Raw genomic sequence first — 26,478 nt, 5'->3', positions numbered from 1 at the left:
TACAAAATATATGAAGTTTTCTTTGGGGGTGTACATTTACAAATACGCCAAATTTCATGGTGTATTGCTCTCATTGTTGCTTCCATGATCTGTTGCGACACAGTTTCATTATCAGTCTTTTTTTGTCCCCCTAATTTGCATTAAACGAAATGAGACTGGTTGCAGTGTAACTGTTAGCTTGTACTGTATGTTCTGCTTGGACTGCAGTAAGTAGCACAAGTCTCTGTACAGGTAACTATTAATCATGTTTAATTGACTTGAACATGTAGGACATGGCGGATCAGTGATTTACTGTCTCCCTGAACACTGCCTGTGTCTAGAAGTTCTGCACAAACTTCCTTTTCGTCTCAGGGGGTTTAAAAAGCAGAATATTTAATGTGATTGCTGTCACCAAAATGGTAACTTCTCTCTTATGGATGTGTGCTTGCCTTCTCACTACCCGATTACAGTCACTGGTGACAGCCAATTATAATAGTTGAGTCTTCAGTCAAGGAAAATGCAGCACTGATCAAAACTCTAAAAAAGTGTTTTCTCTGGATTTATGTAAGAATGTGCTGCAAAAAGCACTGAAGAGATGTAACGAAATTCATCTTTGAATTCCTTGTTAAGAGAATCATTTCCATAACTTGGAAATGTCTTTCAATGTACATGTGTCCCTTACTTCTTTTTACACAAAAAGCAGCCTTGTTTTTCTTTTATATTTCAGCTTACTTACAGTATATTCTTATACAGGGCTGTTTGAATTTAGTTGTTATTTAGATTTTCTTATCTATACTGAAAAGCATTAAAAATGCATCATATGCTAGTGGTTTCAATACTTAATTGTTGCATTTTTAATTATCTGTCTATCTACATTTAAGGCACCCAAGAAATTTAAACAACTATGCTATGAGTATGCAGATTAAATTGTTAAGACCATTTCACAACATCAGAAATAGAACTATCTAAAATTATAAGAATTAAGTCTTTTGTTTCTGTTTTAACATTGTGAAATGTTCATAACAGTTTAAATTGAATATTACATAAATAATTCATATACTGTAGATGTTCTAGCCATCTAGTAAAATAGGAGTTTGAACTCCAGAGTAAAAACTAAAAAAACTAAAAAGAAGACCTTTAAAGGTCCTTTAGCTGTGTGGAAATAAAAACAGTTCCACATGAATGTATATATGGGCACTTCTATACAGCTAAGGAAAACTTTGTTGTTACAATTTTTAAATTGTTTAATTGTTTAAAATTAACAATTGTTTAAACTTGATGTACACAAAAACTGACTTTTCTTTTTGTAATCAGTTACAGTATATTGCTCCATATGCAAAGTTTTGGTTTACTTTTTAAAAAGTTTTTTATGCCAGTCACTCCAAGCAAATCCTATCTTAAATTACCAAACTGCACTTTAAGAATAAAAACAATAATTTATTTTGTCATTGCCTATGGTATGTTGTGTTTTGTTAGACTGGCATCTTTCATTTTTTATATTACTTAGGGAAAATGTTATTTTTTTCTCTGGCACAAAATTATTTGAAAAATCACCTGGCATTTAAGGAAAATACAAGCATTTCAATAAACTGTAAAATATTCATTTTTTTATTATTCTCCAATAACTTTAATGGTACTGGTACATTTAAAAAATACACAGTGGGGTAGTAAGAATCCTATCTATCTAATCTAGAAAGGAGCAAGTAATTCTTAAATGTGTAATTTATGGTATATATTTATGGAGGCTTTTATATTACTGCAATCCACCTTTCTTTGGTGTTACGGACAGCCAGGGAAATCACTGCTTGAGCAGCTGCAGCAATCACTGAAAAAATGCAGTTCTTCATCATTCTGATCTTTATAGTTCATTCCATTTAGCAGTGTCAGCCTCTGCATTTCCATTTTGCACTTATTTGCTGTGACATGTCATTTCCAGACACTATCCTGTTTTGTCATTCGCAGATGCCAGTGTATTATTATTCATCTGGTCAGTACCCTACCTCAGCAAGTCAGCAGTATAGGCCAGTTGCATCTGTTCAGTACAATGCACAGAGAAATCAGCAAATACCACAGAATGCCCAACAAACAGGTATGATGTGTTTCATTCTTTGAGATGGTGCCATAATCTAATAAGGAAAAATTTTAATGCTGCCCTTTCATTTTTATCCTACTGGTTGTGAGAATGTTTTGTATTCTCAGCCAGGCATACTTTATAGACACTGTAATCGTTCTAGTCATGCTGTATACCATAAAGCATGCCTCGGTTACAATTCAGTTACAATACAACATTCCTTTCCAGCCTTTCTGATTTTTTCACATTGACACACACTAAACAAGGAGAGGTTATTACATAACGTTCAAGCCATTAGTTTGTTTATTTACAGACTTTATACAAAGAATGCTCATTTTAACTGGTTGAGTGTAATTGCTTTGTTCTCACAAAATGTCATTTGCAAACTAACTGCTATGTATTTCCTGATGCCCCTTCTGTGTACTCCACTAAACCAGTCTTTGAGTTTTTGCAGTAGGACTGGGGGCCGTTACACTGTAAGAGATTGAGTAGCAGGTCTCACAGTGAACCGGTCTCTTTTTTTGCTGCTTTCTACTCTTCAGAACAATCTACTGTAACAGATATTGGCTTTTTATCTTGTGCTTGCCTTTTCTCCACTGTATTTGTTTAATCTTTTTTTTTTTGGCTATGCCAGTAATTTAATTTTTTAACAGTAGATCTTTGACTTAACTTTCAGTGTATAGAAATGCCTGAGTGTATGTATTTAAAATAACTTTATTTTGCTATATTAATATTCTGTTTTCATTACATGTTGGTAATTTTCATTTTCACAATGATGAGCAGTTCTGCATTTATTTACAGTATGTGTTTCGTTGGTGATTTTGTCTCTCAGTTCTTCACAAGAGCTTTTTCCTCTGTGGGGTCAGCATTCATTTTTGTTTTTTATTGCTAGAAATATATCTATAGAAAACCAAGCAATTGCTTTTGATAAATATTGGTTTTATAAATATTATTTAGGTTTCTCAATTTCGTAACATTGTTATGATACTTACAGTATAATGAATATTACTATTAGCTGCAGAAGTTCATAATGACATTTTCAAGAACCACAAAAACTAGCAACAGGCTGTTTTGTAAATACATATGTTTGTTTCAAACACTGGACCTTTCATAACATACATAAAGATGACAACCAAGATTCAGAATGAGTACTGGAAGCCATTATAAGAATTGATGTGAACTATCCTTACGTTCCTTTTTTGAATGCTTTGGTGATGTGGTTCTACATTAAGTGACAATAAAATGTAATAGTACCACTTCTCACTTTATATCTTCTTCATGGAGTGAAGTTACATTAGGACACGTAAGCCTGAGAAAACTACAAAAGAAAAAAATATTGGTTTAAATAAGTAGGTCATACCATTTGCGTATTGTTAGTTAATTCCTGGTTTACACTCTTTGTCTCAAAAGACGTTAGAGTCTCTGAAGACGTTAGAGCAGGAGGGTGCATCAGAATGTAAGCTCCAGAATAATAAACATAGGTTATAATGAATATAAAAAACATACTGTAATGTTTCTGCTAGGAAACCTCTTTCAGGTGAATGCAGAAGGCTACCCTGTAGACATGTTTTTCTTCTTTCTTTTTACTTTTTAGTGTGGAATTAACCTACTCCTAATCATTTATCTTTGTGCAGGTGGTACTTAGCTACAGTAAGTAGCCTAAAAAAGCTTCTGAAATTGTTTCTTAAAGATGATAAAGAGTAACTGTACAGAGTAAACAAAGTAAGGAAATACCTTGCCAAAATAAGGATATACAGATGCAGCCATTCAAAATGGGTGAGGTATTTCGCGGCATACCGCGACACGCCCACCGGGGTATCACGCGGTTCACGTGTGTCACGTGACTAACTATCCGGCGTCGCCTTGTAAAACCGCCAGGGGGAGCTTAACCTCTCATGTACAGCATTTGAGCCTTTAATTTTGAACTGTGTTTGAACTGAATTTTTACAGCATGTTAATCATCAGTCATTAAAATGTTGGTATATTTTATGAAAGCAAGATTGCTCAGTTGGACAAAAGTACACAACCTACCTTTATCAGAAATATTTATGCATCAAAGCCTTTACTGAAGATATTACTAATAGTATTAATAATGGATGACTTTGGACAAGCTGTATACTCAAAGTATAATTTCTTTAGCACATTTGTACAAGCACTTGGAATCTGTCCAAGCCATACTTTGTCAGGCATTTTGTTTTACTTCAACGGGCATAAAAACTTCCTTGCTTTTAACAGGGCGTTTCATAATTTCTAACTACGAAAATGACACCTATCATGAAAAGAAAAAAATACACACCAGTATTCCATTTCTCCCTAAACATTGTAAGCTTCGAAGTCTTTAACTAACGTGATACCGGAGTCAACAAGCATACTTTTAGAATTTGATTAAAAGGGAATATAATATGGAATCGCGTATCTCAAGAATTTAATAACGGTATGATTATATCCGTGTACTGCGGCAGGGCTGTGTAGGGCTGTTTCGCCTGCCTGTTTATGCGAGCTGTCTTGTAGCCTACTGGTCTAGGTGCGTGACTACCAACTGGCAGGTTGTGTGTTCGAATCCAGCTGGTGCTGGACCTTTCAGTTTTATTTATTTATTTTTTAATCGCGTAACATAAACATATTACCGTATGCAAACTGTACTGTATACAATATTTATATGTATATTTAATGTCTTAACTGTGCCCGTTTAAGTATTGAATATTCATATCTAATTTTACCACTGAAGGGAAATCTTAACATAAACATACAGTATATGGCTGGTCTCTGTACTTTAAAGAAAAAAATACACACCAGTATTCCATTTCTCCCTAAACATTGTAAGCTTCGAATGAAACCACTAAATAAAGACATAAATATAGAAATCTTAAGATTTGTTTTATTTAATGTTGGTAGCAGGATGAACTGTCAGAGTGTATATTTTGTCGCAAAGTTGCTACAAGATGTTAACAGTGAAAAAGGTATTTAGAAATGAGTTATTTCAAGATGAAAAAGAAAACATACACGAAACATGGTTTCATTACGACCAGAATCGGTCTTGAGATATTTTTAACTTGATTTACAGTATTTGAGAGGTATGTCTTAACACCGACACTACAGTGCTTAAGTACTGCTCACGTATATGTTTCTAGGTTTATATTATGCATTTCATACGGTCAAATTACTTTTGAGCAACTAATAAGAAGCGCGAAACGGTATGCGTTTTAGTTTCGTTTTGTGCTGGAACCCGTGGATTGATTAGAGATATCAAGTACATACAAGTCATTTTTTAAATGTTGTAGTTCGTCTTGAAAAAATGTTACGAGTACATCATCTATCAACAATAACACAGGTTCTGTTTCCATATTGCGGATCAAATCCAGTGGCGCTGTGTGTTACTTTACTGAGTCCCATGTCACATGGTCTGTGATTGAAACCTGTAAAACCGGTTTAATTCGTCACAGCCAGCACTCTTCAGGTGTGAGGGTCTTCTGCTCAGAATGAAACGCTAAAATGTTTGTGTATATTCTAATGGTAGTGGGGGCAGGGTGTGTGGGAACAGGTTTGGTTGAAATTGCATTGGAGATCTATGTTCTTCACACCTGAAACATTTTCTCTGAAAGGATTTTCTTCGCAGTTTAACCGATCTTGTTACAGCATGTTACAGTTTACTATTATTAACCATATTAATTTTAAGTGCTTAATGTAAAATCTTGTAAAAATATATTTTCATTGTTCAAATATACATTAATATACATTAAGTCTGACTATCATATAATAAGTTAAATACAAAACTAAAGAAAAAATAGGGTTAAATATAATTCAAAATATTTTGCTAACAATGTTAACTGTTTATGAATAATAAAATGTATTAACTAAGGAGTAGGATGGCACAGTTGTTAGTATGTTTTTTGTTTTGTTTCTTTTTCATAAATACAACAGTAGTACCTGATGTCTCAGTGGCTTTCAAAATTAAATTATGCATGCAAACCTGTGAACTAGAAAGATAACTAAGATTTTAATACTAATTAAATGACCGCGGGCACTTTCCACCCCCTCTACATTCTCAGAGTAGAACAGACTAACCTTCTAATGAAAGACGGTCCACCCCCCACGGACAGGAAAAGTGCCCACAGGCACTTAAACTTAATATGGTCAGTAACAGTAAACAGTAACATGGTCAGAAGGAGCACGTACAAACGTTTTCGAAATAACCACATGTAAGACTCTGATGCTTAAAATGTTTAGGGAGAAAGTGGAATACTGGTGTGTATTTTTTCTTTAAACTACCAATACCAGCCATATACAGTCTGTAACGTAGGGATTTCTATATGTCTTTATTTAGTGGTTACATTAGTGACAAAGGCTAAACTTTTAGCTTCAGTAACGTGTACATATCTCCCCTTTTTATAAAACGACTTGGTTGAAAACTGTTCCAGAGCCACTGTTGTTTCATCAGTGAAAAGTACATCATGAAATGCCTCTCCCTGTTCAATCCACTGGAAAAAAGAAAAGGAGCATAAAGCTTCTGATGGTCATAAACGATATTCATTTAGGAGCAGCATCAGAGGTATGTTTTTAACTGCACTGCATTGGAGAGAATACCATAGTGTGTTTTTTTTTTTTTTACTCCCTGGCGGAAACTGGCTTCCAGAAGAATCAGTATGGCTCAGAGATTAAATAAAACTTCACAGACATTAACGAAGAGCATAAAGCGTGTACTGTATACACTGCAAGTACAACCCCCCTCTCTGCAGGAGTGCTGGCTGTGATGAATTGAACCGGTTTCACAGGTATTTTCAAAGTAGGAGGCGAGATTTCCAGCGAAAGACACCCCCCCCCCTCAAAAACCCAGTAAATACAGTACTTACTAGTTAAAGGCTAGGCTCCCGACTACGGCGAAAGGAACCCTTCTTTCATTAGAAGACAATGAACATATTTTAGCCCTGAATGAATTAATAGCAAACATGGTTTACATAAAATACATTTTTCCAAGAAAGTTTAGCCTTTGTCACTAATGAAACCACTAAATAAAGACGTAAATATAAAAATCTTAAGATTTTTAAAATACATGACTTTGCTAAAATTTATTTGAAAATAAAAACAATTACAACCGCCAGGGGAGAGAGAGAACAGGGGAGGGATGTTGGTTTTGCATAAGGGGCGGGGCTATGGAAATTAGGTCTGTTTGGGAATGTGTAGTTACATGTTCTGGCTGTTTGTGAATTATCGTTGTTGAGTATGGAGTGTTGAGGTATTGATTTTGTGTAATGCTTTATGTTGAAAATTGAGGTGGATTTTGTTTATGATAAACAGGATAAACTGGGATGGGAGGAAGGTTAGGTTTTGCATAAGGGGCGGGATTATGATAATTGGAGGACTTTGCGAGAGTAAAATGGTTTGATTATTTGATTTTGTATTGTGGTTGTTATCTATGTTATTGGTTGGTATTATATTTATATGGTTGTTTTTGTTGGTTGGTTGTTATTATGGTTATTAATAATACGATCTATAGTTGAAATCTGAGCCTAAATAAAAAGAAAAAGCAAGTGATTAGGTTTATGAGCAATCTAATTACTTATTCGTTTAAAAAGCTATATAAAATAAAGTTTATTATTAATTTGCTGGACAGAGCGGTGAACATTATTATGCATAAGACAAAGATAACGATCCTGATCAGTTTAGAAATCTGTGTACGCTGTAAGGTTTTTACTTCTTAAACTTTTAAAATACACGTTTTGAATAGAAAGAAATCCTCTTCCTGGTACAGTATGTATAGCAAACCAGCACGTCTTTTTTCTCCAATCATAGGGGTGTCAGATGGTGTCAGCCAATCACCATTCTGCGTTGGGTAGCAACGGGTGACTGTTCTCAGGCGGAAGATGTAAACAGCTTAATGTTCGTGCTAAATAATTTTTTTAAATTAAAATTCATTCTATACAGCAATCGCATATTTGGATACCGTTTCATAAAACTTTCATGCTTAAAATGTTTAGGGAGAAATGGAAGACTGGTGTGTATTTTTTCTTTAAACTACCAAGACCAGCCATACACACTACAGTTTACATACATACAGTAATGTTTATGTTCCTAAATTAATATCGTTTATGACCTTCAGATGCGTTATGCTCCTCTTCTTTTTATGCTCAGCTACTAAAATTTCCCTTTAGTGGTAAAATCCATATAAATATTCAAAACTAAGCGGATTAAAATGTGCACAGTAAAGACACTAAATGATTAAATCTTTGCACTACCAACAAATGCACCACGAGTGCCCCTGTCGGTCATTTTGGCCAGCCAATCACTTGCCCTGCGGTACCCTCCGGTGCCCCACGGTGGCTTGTGGGTAGGTTACTGTACCGCGGGTTTTTACCGCGCAGTTTGAATGGCTGCATCTGTAACATAAATCTAATAGCCACAGCAGTATACATTACCATACTGTTTTTTTTTTCCTTTAGAGCAGCTTTTTTGGTTTTGTGGGTTTTATTGTGATACTAAAACTGGGTAATATCATAATGTTATTGCTGTAATGTGTTATTGTTAAAGTTTTTTAAATAAAGAATGCAGAGATTAAGAGAACATCACAGGAATTAAATCAAAAGGCTGATTGGGAGGTGTGTTGTATTTTCTAGCACACATTCTTAAAATCAAACCTCTTTGGCTGAGGGACAAAAGCCTGATCATGAGGGCACATTATTCATATCAAATCAGGATTCTGGACACTCTGCAAGTCTCTTATTCCAGTGGTTGAAATCGCTCGGAAATGAACAGCACTCCAGCACTTACCAGAAAAAAAGTTTTATTCTTGTTGTTCACATTGAGTCCTTTATATGGCAAATAATACACACAACTGACAAACTGACTTGATTTTGCTTATGGTGTTCAGAAGCTTTAAACATTTTGAAAACAGTTACTTTAAGCTGCCCCACTGCTATGGGAGTTGATAAATTGAACAAAAATTGACTCCATATTTACATATAGTAAAAAACCTGAAGCCTTTTTTATGGGAACACAGAGGATCAAGGTAAAAATTAAGAAATGGGGTAAGCACTTTATAGAATTAACAAGTCATATATCTTTGGTTAAGGGTATGGCTGCTGTTTGGCAGGCATTTGAGAAGGCATCTGGTGAAATGCAGGAGCAGGGAAGGCAGCATCAGGGGCCAATGCAGAGTGGGAGAAAGTATACAGAAATGTCTTTTGAGAAACAAAGAATAATTAGGGTTCTAGAATGTTTTTTTTTAGAATTAAAGGAATGGCGAGCATCATGGGCTGGAGCTCTTCCAGGTCACATGCCAACAGAGTCAGAGGAAGGAGGTGGAATGTCTAAATTATGACAGCAGCCTTTTGAGGTGGGGGCGTAGGCTCACGAGGGGGAACACAAAAACCAATGAGTACAGTTAAAGTGCTGTGGCCAAAGGCAAGTGGCTGAGATGCTTGTGCTGACAGAGAGTGCAGAAGCATTAGAAGAAACAGCAGTTTGAGTTTAAGTGCTTCTGTGCTGCAGAGAGGAAATCTGAGTGAATTAAGTAGACATATCAGCAGGTATAGACTAGAAGTACAACAGAAGCAGTAGGTACTGTGTAATGTGCGCACAAGAAAATTCACAATTTAGCAAGGGAGCAGGCATTCTGTGCTGAGACCAACATTCTGTTGTTTACAAAGAGCATAGAGACACAATTAATAAAAACAATAAATTTTGTATGAATAGATATAGTACATAAATCTATTCACTATTAACATCCAAACAATGGTGATGGGCCAAGTGTAATCTTGTTTGTAATCTTTATGTTCTTAGAGAAAAAAAAAACATTTAGAAAGCTGCATATCTGGTGAGTACAAAAATGCAGAGAGCATTATGACAAAGCCATCATGTTCCTTTGGTTGCTAGTATCTAATTGATCCCAGGACAACTTACCTGTTTCTTATATGAAATACTAACTTGAGCTGATTCATTTCAATACAGTTAGTCAGTATGACTCTAACTCAGTCTGATACCTACCTTCTTACAGATGTGGCCATTCAAAGTGCGCGGTACAGACACGTACCGGAGGTAATTGGCTACGGCCTCACGCAAAATACCGCAGTATGTGATTGGTTGACCGACAGGGGCACTCGTGGTCTGTTGGTCGGTCGTAGAAAGATTTAAATGTCTTTACTGTGCCTGTTTTAGTATTGAATATTTATATGGAATTTAACCACTGAAGGGAAATCTTAGTAGCTGAGCATAAAAAGAATAGGAGCATACTGTAACGCGTGTGAAGGCCATAAACGATAATAATTTTGGAACATAAACATACAGTATATGGCTGGTCTCGGTACTTTAAAGAAAAAAATACACACCAGTATTCCATTTCTCCCTTAACATTTTAAGCATTGAAGTCTTTAACTAACGTGATACCGGAGTCAACAAGCGTACTTTTAGAATTTGATTAAAAGGGAATATAATATGGAATCGTGTATCTAAAGAATTTAAAAACGGTATGATTATATCCGTGTACTGCGGCAGGACTGTGTAGGGCTGTTTCGCCTACCTGATCATGCGAGCTGTCTTGTAGCCTACTGGTCTAGGTGCGTGACTACCAACTGGCAGGTTGTGTGTTCGAATCCAGCTGGTGCTGGACTTTTCATTTTTATTTATTTATTTTTTAATCGCGTAACCTAAACATATTACCGTATGCAAACTGTACTGTATACAGTATGTATATGTATATTTAATGTCTTAACTGTGCCCGTTTAATTGAATTAAAAAAAAATTATTTAACACGAACATTAAGCTGTTTACATCTTCCGCCTGAGAACAGTCACCCGTTGCTACCCAACGCAGAATGGTGATTGGCTGACACTATCTGACACCCCTCTGATTGGAGAAAAAAGACGTGCTGGTGTGCTATACACACTACCAGGAAGAGGATTTCTTTCTATTCAAAACGTGTATTTTAAAAGTTTAAGAAGTAAAAACCTTACAGCGTACACAGATTTCTAAACTGATCAGGATCGTTATCTTTGTCTTATGCATAATAATGTTCACCGCTCTGTCCAGCAAATTAATAATAAACTTTATTTTATATAGCGTTTTAAACGAATAAGTAATTAGATTGCTCATAAACCTAATCACTTGCTTTTTCTTTTTATTTAGGCTCAGATTTCAACTATAGATCATATTATTAATAACCATAATAACAACCAACCAACAAAAACAACCATATAAACATAATGGTGGTGCTGGACCTTCCAGTTTTATTTATTTATTTTTTAATCGCGTAACATAAACATATTACCGTATGCAAACTGTACTGTATACAATATGTATATGTATATTTAATGTCTTAACTGTGCCCGTTTAAGTATTGAATATTCATATCTAATTTTACCACTGAAGGGAAATCTTAACATAAACATACAGTATATGGCTGGTCTCGGTACTTTAAAGAAAAAAATACACACCGGTATTCCATTTCTCCCTAAACATTGTAAGCTTCGAAGTCTTTAACTAACGTGATACCGGAGTCAACAAGCATACTTTTAGAATTTGATTAAAAGGGAATATAATATGGAATCGCGTATCTCAAGAAATTAATAACGATATAATTATATTCATGTTGCAAAAGAACTGCAACGGACATAAAAACTCCCTTGCATGGTTTCATTACGACCAGAATCGGTCTTGAGATATTTTTAACTTGATTTACAGTATTTGAGAGGTATGTCTTAACACCGATACTACAGTGCTTAAGTACTGCTCACGTATATGTTTCTAGGTTTATATTATGCATTTCATATGGTCAAATTACTTTTGAGCAATAAGAAGCGCGAAACGGTATGCGTTTTACTTTCGTTTTGTGCTGGGACCCGTGGATTGATTAGAGATATCAAGTACATACAAGTCATTTTTTAAATGTTGTAGTTCGTCTTGAAAAAATGTTACGAGTACATCATCTATCAACAATTACACAGGTTCTGTTTCCATATTGCGGATTTTGGTTACGTAATATTATTTTCTAGATTTCACGTTGTGAATATGATGGGATGTCTGATGGGATGTTTCTAAAAATCCATCCTCTGTAAAACGTCTTCTCTAGTTGTCCTGCATATGTATTCGCTAATGAAGCTGTGTGTTCTGAGCCTAGATCTCTACATTTCTGTATGAACCAGCTTAGAGAGCTAAAGACAGCTTGTGTTTAAATTGAGTGTAAGGCAATTTATGCTTCTAAAGTCATGGTCAGCATTTATCTTTGTACTGTGCTGTAAACTTGTTCTGTGCCAAGTCACATTATTTTATAGCGTTTTTAAAGCGTTATCAAATACGGTGTTACTGTAGTTTACTGAGTCCCATGTCACATGGTCTGTGATTGAAACCTGTAAAACCGGTTTAATTCGTCACAGCCAGCACTCTTCAGGTGTGAGGGTCTTCTGCTCAGAATGAAACGCTAAAATGTTTGTGTATATTCTAATGGTAGTGGGGGTGGGGTGTGTGGGAACAGGTTTGGTTGAAACATTTTCTCTGAAAGCATTTTCTTCGCAGTTTAACCGATCTTGTTACAGCATGTTACAGTTTACTATTATTAACCATATTAATTTTAAGTGCTTAATATAAAATCTTGTAAAAATATATTTTCATTGTTCAAATATACATTAAGTCTGACTATCATATAATAAGTTAAATACAAAACTAAAGAAAAAATAGGGTTAAATATAATTCAAAATATTTTGCTAACAATGTTAACTGTTTATGAATAATAAAATGTATTAACTAAGGAGTAGGATGGCACAGTTGTTAGTATGTTTTTTTTTTTTTTTAACCCAATCTCCGGGAAACCATTAGTACGATGGTGAATCGGAGATTCTCAACCCTTGCTGCGTACGACTGGAAAAGAATTCGTGATCGGATCAACGAAATGCTTCGTAGGAGGAGGCGGTCTTTTCCTCTTGTCTAACAGTCTGTCCACAAACAAAACATTCCTGTTAGACAAGAGGAATTGAAAAAAAAACAATGTTGTCAATGAAAACCGGTGTGTGTGTCTCTCCCTGCTGGATGTCCCTCTCACAAACTGCTGAATGAATAAAATAATTTTATTGAAAACGAGTTTGCGATTGTCTGGTCTTTAAATTCTGGAGATACGCGATTCCATATTATATTCCCTTTTAATCAAATTCTAAAAGTATGCTTGTTGACTCCGGTATCGCGTTAGTTAAAGACTTCGATGCTTAAAATGTTTAGGGAGAAATGGAATACTGGTGTGTATGTTTTCTTTAAAGTACCGAGACCAGCCATATACTGTATGTTTAAGTTCCAAAATTAATATCGTTTATGGGCTTCACACGCGTTGCAGTATGCTCAGGCACTAAGTAAAAGGAGATGCTTCGTATTGCTTGACTAATTTTAAAAACGAAGTTATAAATATAAAAATTGCAGGCGCTGCTCTGGTGCGTCGGCCCCTACACAGTGCCTGTCTGCCGTAAGCGTTACAATATACATACAGTACCCAACACTGCTTGTACCCATCTGTCATGCAAATAAAACACCTTGAATTGAATTGAATTGAGGGGAGAAGGGGGGGATACTAAAGCCAATACTGGCTCAATGGGCTTTGACGTGCTAATGCGTTGGTTTAACGGTCCGGGTGTGGCAGGCTTCCAATGTCAACTCGACTCGATTAGAAGACAATGAACGTATTTTAGCCCTAAATGAATTAATAGCAAACATGGTTTACATAAAATACATTTTTCCAAGAAAGTTTATAATAATACGATCTATAGTTGAAATCTGAGCCTACTTTAAAAATAAAGGAAAAGCATTTTCAGAGAGCAATCACGCTGTGTTTATGTAGAAAAAGTGATTAGGTTTATGAGCAATCTAATTACCTATTCGCTTAAAACGCTATATAAAATAAAGTTTATTTAGAGATGAATGATCAGTGTCGCAGTTTAAATAATGTGAGTCAGGAAACTAACACAGCGCCACCGGATTTAATAACGCAATAAAAACGCTATAAAATAATGTGACACAGTACAGCACAGTACAACAATACTGACCATGACTTTAGAAGCATAAATTACCTTACACTCAATTTAAACACAAGCTGTCTTTCTGTATGAACCTCTAAGCTGATTCATACAGAAAATGTAGAAATGCATTAGCCTGATCATGATTAAAAAACACATAATTAAACACGCGTTTGCGATTTAAATCAGAACACGATTTAAATCAATATAAATGTTTATATTGTAACGCAAACTGTCCAGCCTCCATTTCTCTATAAAAATTTACTGTTGCACACACACACACAATAGAAGCAGGAACCGCTGTCAGAAGGGAAGATATGTTCAAAATATCGCAAATATCGATCATGTTGCGATATTTTGAAATATAAAAGTCAATTGATTGTCCATAATATCGCTTACCTATTTTTTCAAAGAAATGTTTGTTAAAAGAAAAGTCCAGCACCAGCTGGATTCGAACACACAACCTGCCAGTTGGTAGTCACGCACCTAGACCAGTAGACTACAAGAGAGCTTGCATGATCAGGCAGGCGAAACATTTTTAATCAAACATTTAAACATTTAAACATTTTTAATCAAATTCTAAAAGTATGCTTGTTGACTCTGGTATCACGTTAGTTAAAGACTTCGAAGCTTACAATGTTTAGGGAGAAATGGAATACCGGTGTGTATTTTTCCTTGTGATATTTTAAGCTCTAGTTAAATGATAGGTGTCGCATTTTAAATCATTTTCGTAGCTAGAAATTATGAAACGCCCTGTTAAAAGCAAGGAAGTTTTTATGCCCCGTTGAAGTAAAACAAAATGCCTGACAAAGTATGGCTTGGACAGATTCCAAGTGCTTGTACAAATGTGCTAAAGAAATTATACTTTGAGTATACAGCTTGTCCAAAGTCATCCATTATTAATACTATTAGTAATATCTTCAGTAAAGGCTTTGATGCATAAATATTTCTGATAAAGGTAGGTTGTGTACTTTTGTCCAACTGAGCAATCTTGCTTTCATAAAATATACCAACATTTTAATGACTGATGATTAACATGCTGTAATACACAGTTCAAAATTAAAGGCTCAAATGCTGTACATGAGAGGTTAAGCTCCCCCTGGCGGTTTTACAAGGCGACGCCGGATATTTAGTCACGTGACACACGTGAAATGCGTGATACCGCGTGATACTGTGACACGCCCACCGGGGTATGCCGCGAAATACCTCACCCATTTTGAATGGCTGCATCTGTATGTGCAAACGTTTTATGATATGTCGCTGTTGTGAATGTCTGTGGAGTGTATCTTATTTGCCTGTCTGTCCTGGCTGTGCACTCTTGCTCGCCCTCCCCCCCCTCTCTCTCTCAATTCAATTCAAGGTGCTTTATTAGCATGACAGATGGGTACAATCAGTGTTGGGTATTTTACTTTGTAATCTGTATTGCTTTGAGATGCCACTTTTAAAGCTGATATATAAAATCAAGCCTTTAACTTGCTTTAACTCCGCAAGTCTGAGTTCTTGTGTCCGTCCTATCCGAGCCCGAAAGTGTTACAATATGTATCTTTATAGCAGGGGGTGTATAGCTTTTTAGTATAGATTACACTTTTCTAAAATGTATTTAAAAAATAAAAACGATTACAATCTAATCTTTCCACGTTTGAATCCAAGATCCCAAGAAAAATAAATCTAAACGGGGAGAAAGTTATGCTGAAAGTTTATTAAGATACTTAGAAGACAAAGATATCAATTTATGTTGCATTTGTCTGATTGTGAATCAAAAAACACATATATTTAAACACGCGTTTTGCGATTTAAATCAAAGCGCGATTTAAATCAATCTAAATGTTTATATTGTAACGCATAGGTGACTATTCATTGTTATTAAAATGACTTAAATTCGATCATGTTGTGATATTTAGAAATATAAAAGTCAATTAATTGTCCATAATATTGCTATTCTATTTTTTCAAAGAAATGTTTGTTAAAAAATCACGGCAGCAGCTGGAAATGAACATTGAGGTTTAGTAATCAGGCACGTAGACCAGTGGGCTACTAGGGAAGTCGCATGAAGAGAGAGGCAAAACAGCCCTACACAGCCCTGTCGCAGTACACGAATATAATCATATCGTTATTAATTTCTTTAGATACGCGATTCCATATTATATTAGCAGAAAAGCTTAAAACTACCACTTTTTTACATGCTATTTCACATGTTAGTTAAAGACTTCGATGCTTAAAATGTTTAAGGAGAAATGGAATACTGGTGTGTATTTTTTCTTTAAAGTACCGATTCCTGGAATCTGACTGGCTGACACCCTTCTGAAGTGGTTCCATAATATCTGGTATACGGAAAAGAAAGTGTTGATAAAAAAGCCTGGATTCTCATGTATCTGATACAAGTATCTTTTAATACAGTCTTTGATGTGCTCTTGAGGATCCTTGTGATATTTTGAGCTCTGGTTGAATGATAAGTGTCGCAGTTTAAATAATTTTAATTGTTAGAAATTATGAAACGCTCTGTTAAAAGGAAGGGAGTTTTTATGTCTGTTATAGTAAAAGAAAATGCCTGACAAAGAAGGGATTGGACAGTTTCCAAGTCCTCGTACAAATGTACTAAAGAAATTAGCAAAAAAATCATTCCTTTATCATATTGGCTAGCTTATGTCCTGTCCTCGTTAGTTAGATCCACGAAATGCTGTTGTGTTTGTCAAAGAAAAAACTAAAAGTATTTTAGTTTAAAATGACGGTTAGAAAGAATGTGGACCAGCATAATACTTTGAGTTTACAGCTTGTCCAAAGTCATTCATTATTAATACTATTAGTAATATCTTCGGTAAAGGCTTTGATGCATAAATATTTCTGATAAAGGTAGGTTGTGTACTTTTGTCCAACTGAGCAATCTTGCTTTCATAAAATATACCAACTTTTTAATGACTGATGATTAACATGCTGTAATACACAGTTCAAATTTAAAAGCTCAAATGCTGTACATGAGAGGTTAAGCTTTATTGGCTCCTCCATGGCGGTTTTACAAGGTGATTCCGGATACTTTCCGGCATGACGTCAAGTGACGCGATACACCGCGTGATACTGCGTGATACTGTGTTTTGATGCGACACACCCACCGGGGTATACCGCGAAATACCCCACCCATTTTGAATGGCTGCATCTGTAAATACAAAGCATCTCTTTGTAGCCTTTGTTCGTTCCTGTTAATGTTATCAACTTAAGGTTCTTGCCATGAACCATAACATTGTTAGTAAGATGATAGCCTAGTAGTAAACAAACATAAACTAGCATGGCTCAATGTCTAACTAGCCTAATTGTTGACTTAAAAAGTACTTAAAGTTGCAATCTCATCCATGAATACATATTGCCCCCAGTGTAAATAACAACCGACTGGTAAATAAGCTCCAAAAACATTGAACATAAACATTAACAATTTCTGTGGATTTGATATAATAGACTCAAGTGAATCCTGAATCACGTGTTTCTTCAAGTGACCTTGAAGATTGTAATACAGTGGCTTGAAAAATTTTTAAAAACTTAACATTTCATTCAAAATCTGAATGGTAAAACTGAAGATTTCTAAGTGTACTACAGATGCAGCCATTCAAAATGTGCGGTAAAAACCCGCGGTACAGTAACCTACCCACAAGCCACTGCAGGGCACCGGAGGGCACCGCGGTAATTGATTGGTAATTGATTGGCTGGCCAAAATGACCGACAGGGGCACTCGTGGTGCATTGGTTGGTAGTGAAAAGATTTAATCATTTAATGTCTTTACTGTGCACATTTTAATCCGCTTAGTTTTGAATATTTATATGGAATTTTACCACTAAAGGGAAATTTTAGTAGCTGAGCATAAAAAGAAGAGGAGCATAACGCATCTGAAGGTCATAAACGATATTAATTTAGGAACATAAACATTACTGTATGTACATAAACTGTACTGTGTATGGCTGGTTTTGATAGTTTAAAGAAAAAATACACACCAGTCTTCCATTTCTCCCTTAACATTTTAAGCATGAAAGTTTTATGAAACGGTACCCAAATATGCGATTGCTGTATAGAATGAATTTTAATTTTAAAAAATTATTTAACACGAAAATTAAGCTGTTTACACTTCCGCCTGAGAACAGTCACCCGTTGCTACCCAACGCAGAAACACAGCCACTAACTAGCAAAGAGAGGACATTAGCTAGCCAATATGATATAGAAATAAATGATTATTTTGTTTATTTCTTTTGCACATTTATTTGAACATTTCCATCGATTGTACAAGCACTTGGAAACTGTCCAATCCCTAGTTCATCAGGCATTTTACCCGTCTGGCGCCGGTCTGTGTCTTCTAGGATATAATGCCAGCGAACTCTTGTTTTTATGTCCACTATAACAGACGATCTCCTTTGCTTTTAACCGAGCATTTAATAATTTCCTAAAATGAAAATGATTTACTTTATTTCCCCCACGGGATCAATAAAAGTATCTATCATCTGTCTAAACTATGGGACAGAATTCTGGGGTCTCCCCATACCAGAGATTATGGTAGGGCTTCAGAATGGTGATTGGCTGACACCATCTGACACCCCTCTGATTGGAGAAAAAAGACGTGCTGGTTTGCTATACATACTGTACCAGGAAGAGGATTTCTTTCTATTCGAAACGTGTATTTTAAAAGTTTAAGAAGTAAAAAGCTTACAGCGTACACAGATTTTTAAACTTATCTTTGTCTTATGCATAATAATGTTCACCGCTCTGTCCAGCAAATTAATAATTTATTTTATTTTATATAGCGTTTTAAACGAATAAGTAATTAGATTGCTCATAAACCTAATCGATTGCTTTTTCTTTTTATTTAGGCTCAGATTTCAACTATAGATCGTATTATTAATAACCATAATAACAACCAACCAACAAAAACAACCATATAAACATAATACCAACCAAAAACATAGATAACAACCACAATACAAAATCAAATATATCAAACCATTATACTCTCGCAAATTCCTCCAATTACCATAATCCCGCCCCTTATGCAAAACCAAACCCTCCTCCCATCCCAGTTTATCCTCTTTATCATAAACAAAATCCACCTCAATTTTCAACATAAAGCATTACACAAAATCAATACCTCAACACTCCATACTCAACAACGATAATTCACAAACAGCCAGAACATGTAACTCCACATTCCCAAACAGGCCTCATTTCCATAGCCCCGCCCCTTATGCAAAACCAGCATCCCTCCCCTGTTCTCTCTCTCCCCTGGCGTTTCTAATCGTTTTTATTTTCAAATAAATTTTAGCAAAGTCATGTATTTTAAAAATCTTAGGATTTTTATATTTATGTCTTTATTTAGTGGTTTCATTAGTGACAAAGGCTAAACTTTCTTGGAAAAATGTCTTTTATGTGAACCATGTTTGCTATTAATTCATTCAGGGCTAAAATATGTTCATTGTCTTCTAATGAAAGAAGGGTTCCTTTCGCCGTAGTCGGGTTGACATTAGAAGCTTGCCACGCCCGGACTGTTACACCAACGCATTAGCATGTTAAACCGATTTAATTGAGGAGCCTAGCCTTTCTTAACTAGTAAGTACTGTACTTACTGGGTTTTTGAGGGGGGGAGGTGTCTTTCTCTGGAAATCTCGCTTCCTTCTACTTTGAAAATACCTGTGAAACCGGTTTAATTCGTCACAGCCAGCACTCCTGCAGAGAGGGGGGTTGTACTTGCAGTGTATACAGTAGATGGGAAAGCCAGAGCCGACCTCTACGCCGCCCACGTGTTATGCTCTTCGTTAATGTCTAAGCCGGAACAAATCATTATATCTCATTTTGTATTTCTTAAAAAAAAAAATTGTTTGCCCAGCCTAACAGTATTGTTGTTATTGTTTTTAACCTGTAAAGTGCTTTGAGGAGCCACCTTTAAAGGCGCCATATACAATAAAGTTCATTATTATTACTATTGTTAATTTGCTGGACAGAGAGGTGAACATTATTACACAGAAGACAAAGATAGCGATTTACATTGCATTGTGCATTGTGCTGCTGTAATACAGTTTTAAATAATTAAAAGTCTAAACAGTATCAGCTTTGTTTATGGGTTTTAAATAAAGGCGATTTAAACGCGATTTAAATCAATATAAATGTTTATATTGTAACGCCTAGGTGACTATTCATTGTTATTAAAATGACTTAAATTCGATCATGTTGTGATATTTAGAAGTATAAATCTGTTTGGTGCGAGTGAGGTTTTAATTAATCTCTGACTAAGGAAATGTTTCATTTTTTTAAAGAAATGTTTGTTAAAAAAATTCCAGTGGGATTCGATCACAGACCGTGTGAGGTGGGAGTCAGGAACCTAACCCACAGCACCACCGGCAAGGTCAGCTGAAAAAGCACTACAGAAACATTATCAACAGAAAATGTACAGCGTGTACTATTCTTGTGTTGCGGTACATGAATATAATTATATCATTATTAATTTCTTTAGATACGCGATTCCATATTATATTCCCTTTTAATCAAATTCTAAAAGTATGCTTGTTGACTCCGGTATCACGTTAGTTAAAGACTTCGATGCTTAATGTTTAGGGAGAAATGGAATACTGGTGTGTATGTTTTCTTTAAAGTACCGAGACCAGCCATATACTGTATGTTTAAGTTCCAAAATTAATATCGTTTATGGCCTTCACACGCGTTACAGTATGCTCCTATTCTTTTTATGCTCAGGTACTAAGATTTCCCTTCAGTGGTAAAATTCCATATAAATATTCAATACTCAAACGGGCACAGTTAAGACATTAAATATACATATACATACTGTATACAGTACAGTTTGCATACGGTAATATGTTTATGTTCCTAAATCAATCTCTTTTATGAGCATGTGAAAGGCATGGTGAATTAATTCTCAAAAATTACTGTACTTTGCATGATTGGAAACAAATGCGTGATTGCGAAATGCTGTGGTGTTACTTTTACAAAGACGGTCATGAAAAAAAGAACGTGGACAAAGGCAATACTTTGTTTACAGCTTGTCCAAGGTCATTCATTATTAATACTATTAGTAATATCTTCGTTAAAGACTTTGATGGCAACAGCTCAAACATGAGAGGTTGAGCTTTACTAGCTCCACCTTGCGGAAATTCCGGATACTATTATTACGCTGGGCAAACGTTCCAAGGTCAAATTCTTCCAGCACGGGGGTACCTTTAAAGCGGAGACGACGGCACCGAAATTTTTTGGCGCGCCTTCTCTTTAAAGCCCTGGCCAAATATGAAGACAGTACGTACAGTTATAATTCAAACGGAATTAAAAACTACACATCCCAGTAACCATGGTGGTGCTTGTGATCATTGCGTTTAACCAACGAAACAGGGGGAAAAATCAGTCACATGACTTTGGGGCAGAGTTTCGAAAGCTTAACCTATCAGCAACAAAGCGAAATTTACACGATAGGCTACCTCAAACTGTCAGTTACACGACTGTGTATGTCGCTTAAGCCACTCCTATTTGGCATTTTAGTTATGGAGGCGAGAAGACGCCCCCCCTCTCTGGGTGCCTGATTTGCCGCCATCTTTAACCGCTTCGTGTCCAAATCGCAGTAGCTACGCGTACGAAATAAAGTTCATCCCAGCTACAAAACATATATATTTTTGTGGTAAGAGGGAGCAAAACATCAGTATTTACTGCTATTAATTAGTGTACGATTTATAGTTGAAATCTGAGCCTAAATATAAAGTTAAAATCTCGACAAAGCAATGTAGGAAATACAGAGAAAATAAATCCTTTCTGACATCTAAAATCAGTTTCGATCAAGGTCTCTAAAACGAACAAGAAAAAGAGGATTTTCGGAGGGCAATTACGCTGTATTTATATAGAATAAGTGATTTATGAGCAATCTAATTTCTTGTTCGTTTAAAACAGTGAAATGTCAGCTGCAAAAGATCGCACCAGAAACAGCACTCTCTCTGCCTGTCATAGACGTTCAGGAAAGGCTGAATGAAGTCATGGTGATCAATAATAACAGTTGTAGGACAAGAAACAAAAGATAGTGAAAACTTAAGATTTTTAAGGCTAAAACTCAAATTCATTCTACAAATTAAGGCAAATGAAAATTCAGGACGTTAAAGTGCTAGAGGTGTAAAAAAATACAAAAATGCACATGAGCAAAAAGTTTTAGAAATGGAGCAAACAGAATAAAAGCCATGCTTATAGTGCAGAAGAGGGATGCAGGAACACTTGCTTAGATATACAAAAAAATCACAAAAAGGTGTATGTTACAAAAGAACATGTAAACATGTACAATTTCCCTTCGCGATCAATAGTCTTATCTATAAACATGAAACAGAGTGAGGAATCAGAAATTAGCATGCATAAAAAACAGCAATTCTGTCAGTGAGCCCTAAATGAATTAATAGCAACTATGGTTTCATGGAGGGCTTCTCAGATAGTTGGGCATTTAGGTAAACTGCCAGGTGAAAGGACTTGTAAACATATTTTGTTAAAGCAAGTCAGTTTTTTCCGCAACACATAAAATACATTTTTCCAAGAAAGTTTAGCCTTTGTCACTAATGAAACCACTAAATAAAGACATAAATATAGAAATCTTAAGATTTGTTTTATTTAATGTTGGTAGCAGGATGAACTGTCAGGTTGAGCTAAGTGTATATTTTGTCGCAGAGTTGCTATAAGATGTTAACAGTGAAAAGGGTATTTAGAAATGAGTTATTTCAAGATGAAAATTTTCAGAATAATTGCAAATCTAGCAGGATAGAGAAAGCACAGAAAACTGGCAGTTAGATTGATCAGATTAGTATGAAAAGTCATTTAGCAAAGGGAATGAGAAGAGTGACAAACTAGTATACTTTAGATCTTTTTTTCTGAACCAGGGAAAATCTGATCATGTTTCCCTATAACAATAATAAAAAAACTTTATTTTATATATTACCATTAAAGGTGGCATCTCAAAGCAATACAGTAGATGTAAAAACAGATAAAAGGACCACAGATTACAAAGTAAATACTTATAAGAAAGACAAGCAGTTAGAGGTGCTACCAATATTAGAAAATGAAGCAGATACAGACACTAAGTCTTCTGAAAAGAAAGGTTCTGAGGTTAGATTTAAATGCACTCAGGGTACGTGACTGATATCACTGGGAATACAAATTGAGAGCTCTGGGGTGCAGCTAGAGAAGACCCTGTCACCCACAGAATGTAGATGTTCTTGAGGACAGCTAGAAGACCAGAGTCAGACGGACAAAGGTGGGGGAGTAGACAGATAATAAGCCATATACTGTAGGTACAGAATGAGGATGAGGAATTTGAAGTTGACTCGATACCTGATAGGTAACCAGTGCAAGGACTTGAAAACAGGTGTAATGCATCCCTGATAGGATTCTCGCTGTCATATTCTGAACATATTGAAGATTGCTCAGTGTGGATTTAATTTCCCCAGTGAACAGGATGTGCATTTATTAATTCTAGGAAAAAAAAGCCTTTCTTAATTTCTCTAGTTCTTAGTTTCTCTAGTTCCCTTTAAAATAAACTATTATCCCACACTGCAGAGTATTAAATGGCCAGTATTTACACATTATATTTGTGATTTAAAGAAATTAACACAAGCAGCTTTTGGGGATTTAAGTGTTGGCTGAGTTATTGCAGGATAAAAGACTAGAGATGTTGGTAAGAAGAAGATAATTTTGGGAAAGCTAAGGAATACACTGATAACAAGAACACTTCCTAATGGGGTTAGGCATACTTTTGATGAAGATGATGAAGTTAACAGACTGTATGTTTACATAGATACTGAAATGAGGATTGTATTTTAGATTTTGTGCAGTTACTAGTATTGAACTGTGTGTTGGATGCACATGAATTGAAGGAATGGGCAAACATAGCTGATGCGGATCCACAGAGCCAGCATATTAAGATGTTTATAATTAGAGGTAATTTGTTTAAATAACTAGGTATGGATACTGATGTGCAAGAGAGGTGAAAAGGCCAGCACTATAAAATATTTTATTCTCAGTGAGATGCTGCCATTTCATAGTGGGTTTCTAACACTGTGTATAGTTCCATCTATTTCTAATCTCTTTATCCAGTACAGAAGATTTGGAGCCTATCCCAGTAAGCAACGGACACAAGGCAGAATACACCCTGGACATAGCGCCAGTCCATCACAGGACAGACAGACACAAACACACACACACCAGGGCCAGTTTTCCCATAAACCAATTAACTTACCAGTATGTTTTGGAGTGCGAGAGGGAGTCATATCACACATATGGAGAAAAACCATGTAACCCAGAGAGAACATGCAAACCCCACACACACAGGATAGCAGGAATTGAATCTAGGACCCCAGTGCCCCAAGATAGCAATGCTAACCACTTTGCCACCATTATAAATGGATGGATATCTTAGTTATCTTTCTAGTTCACAGGTTTGCATGCATAATTTAATTTTGAAAGGCGCTGAGACATCAGGTACTACTGTTGTATTTATGAAAAAGAAACAAAACAAAAAGCATACTAACAACTGTGCCATCCTACTCTTTAGTTAATACAATTTATTATTTATAAACAGTTAACATTGTTAGCAAAATATTTTGAATTATATTTAACCCTATTTCTTCTTTAGTTTTGTATTTAACTTATTATATGATAGTCAGATTTAATGTATATTTGAACAATGAAAATATATTTTTACAAGATGCGGGGGAAAGTGCAACAACTTATTACAGTGCTAAATTTAATATTGATTGCTAATAGTTTATGCTAACACCTAACTTTCTTAATTAGGTGTAATTAAAACAGTGAACTAAGTGTAACATACCATTCAGAAATACAATCGAGAATAGTTTTGTGGTGTTTGTATGGATGAAACGTTTCTAAAATGTATAACGTAACAAAATTAAAGACGATTAAATTCTGTAATCTTTCCACTTGTAATGTCATTAGACAGAACAAGAAGTTTCTGCTTTGTCTAAGGATGGTATCAAAAAGTAGTCTAGGTGGTGAGAAAGCTGTGCTTAATGATAATTAAGTGACTTAAAAGTAAAAAGAGATGCTTCATATTGCTTGATTAATTTTACTAAGTTATAAATGCAGACGCGATCGCTGCCGTAAGCGCTCCAGGCAGCAGATTGTTCGTTTTGCACTGCTGAGCTCCGCGCCTCCTCCCTCTCTCGGTGCCGCGCCCCTCTCTGACGGAGCGCAGTGGGCGGTATGCTATTTTCAGAGCCTCTGATTGGGAAAAAAAGACCTGCTGATGAGTTTCACACAACAGGAAGAGAAAAGAATGGGATTTTTTCTCTTCGAAACGTGTGTTGTCTTTATGAAATTCGTGTATTTTAAACGTTTAATTAAGAAGTAAAAACCTTACAGCCTACACAGAGATTCTGAGCTGATCACGAGGAAGAAAAATCACCCATTTTTCGCGCATAAAAAGTGGTTTTTAACTCTCGTAACCCATTTTTATAGGTTTTAAAGTCGTCCAATGTCTAAGTTAAGCAGGAACACATCATTATATCTCATTTTTTATTTCTTTTTAAAAAAATTTAAAAATCGTTTGCCCAGCCTACTATTATTTTAATTGCGGTATTATAGGAGAATTTACGGTAACTCGCGGTAGACCGCGTAAAGCGCACCGCAAAATAATGCGGTATCGCCCACGCATTTTGAATGGCTGCATCTGTATATGTTACAGTAATTGTCAATAAATATTCAGCAAAATAATTTTTAGGCATTGATCACAACCACAAGTCTTTACGAACTATACTCTATTTTCAGGTTTTTCCATAGATTGTTAGGGGATTTAAGTCAGGACATTGACTGGGCCTTTCAAAGACATTTGCTTTCTTATTCTTAAACCACTCCACCATAGCTTTGGCCTTGTGACGACTATTGTCGTGCTGAAAGATTATTTTTTTCTCCCAGTTTTAGCCTAAAGCAAGTTTTCCTCTAATATTTTCCTGTAAATTGCTCCATCTATGTTCCCATCAGTATTGACAGGCTTACCAGTGATGAGACGCAGAACTAAAACAACATCAAGCCTGACCGTAGGGATGGTGATGAGTGAGTGATCCACTAGGGGTGTTGGGTTTGCATCACATTTAAAACATTGAATTTAGTCCAATTTGGTCTTGTTTGAACTCAAAACCTTTTTTTTCCCATACAAACCCTCTTTATGAAATGACCAGTATACAGATGCAGCCATTCAAAATGCACGGTACAAACCCGTACCGCACGCAACTACCCACAAGCCACCACAGTGTACCACAGTAAGTGATTGGCTGGCCAAAATGACCGACAGGGGCACTTGTGGTGCATTGGTCGGTAGTGAAAAGATTTAATCATTTAATCTCTTTACTATGCATGTTTTAATCTGCTTAGTATTGAATATTTATATGGAATTTTACAACTAAAGGGAAATTTTAGTAGCCGAGCATAAAA

At 35.7% G+C, this 26,478-nt stretch overlaps 1 protein-coding gene across 4 annotated transcripts in view; it reads left to right on the top strand.

Annotated features, from left to right (window-relative positions):
• The window catches only part of LOC148651349 (cAMP-regulated phosphoprotein 21-like), a 186,407-nt gene that overhangs the window by 123,379 nt on the left and 36,550 nt on the right, over positions 1 to 26,478 (top strand). For all 4 annotated transcript variants that reach the window (XM_088601526.1, XM_088601523.1, XM_088601525.1 and 1 more), the window contains one exon: positions 1,942 to 2,068. In XM_088601526.1, coding sequence (XP_088457652.1) covers positions 1,942 to 2,068 — 127 coding nt within the window. The remainder of the gene's footprint in view (positions 1 to 1,941; positions 2,069 to 26,478) is intronic.

The sequence above is a fragment of the Lepisosteus platostomus genome, chromosome 12, assembly GCF_059453375.1.
Source record: "Lepisosteus platostomus isolate fLepPlt1 chromosome 12, fLepPlt1.hap1, whole genome shotgun sequence".
NCBI classification, from domain to species: domain Eukaryota; kingdom Metazoa; phylum Chordata; class Actinopteri; order Semionotiformes; family Lepisosteidae; genus Lepisosteus; species Lepisosteus platostomus.
The sequence above is the reverse complement of the archived record's forward strand: the minus strand, read 5'-3'. Positions and strand labels throughout refer to the sequence as shown.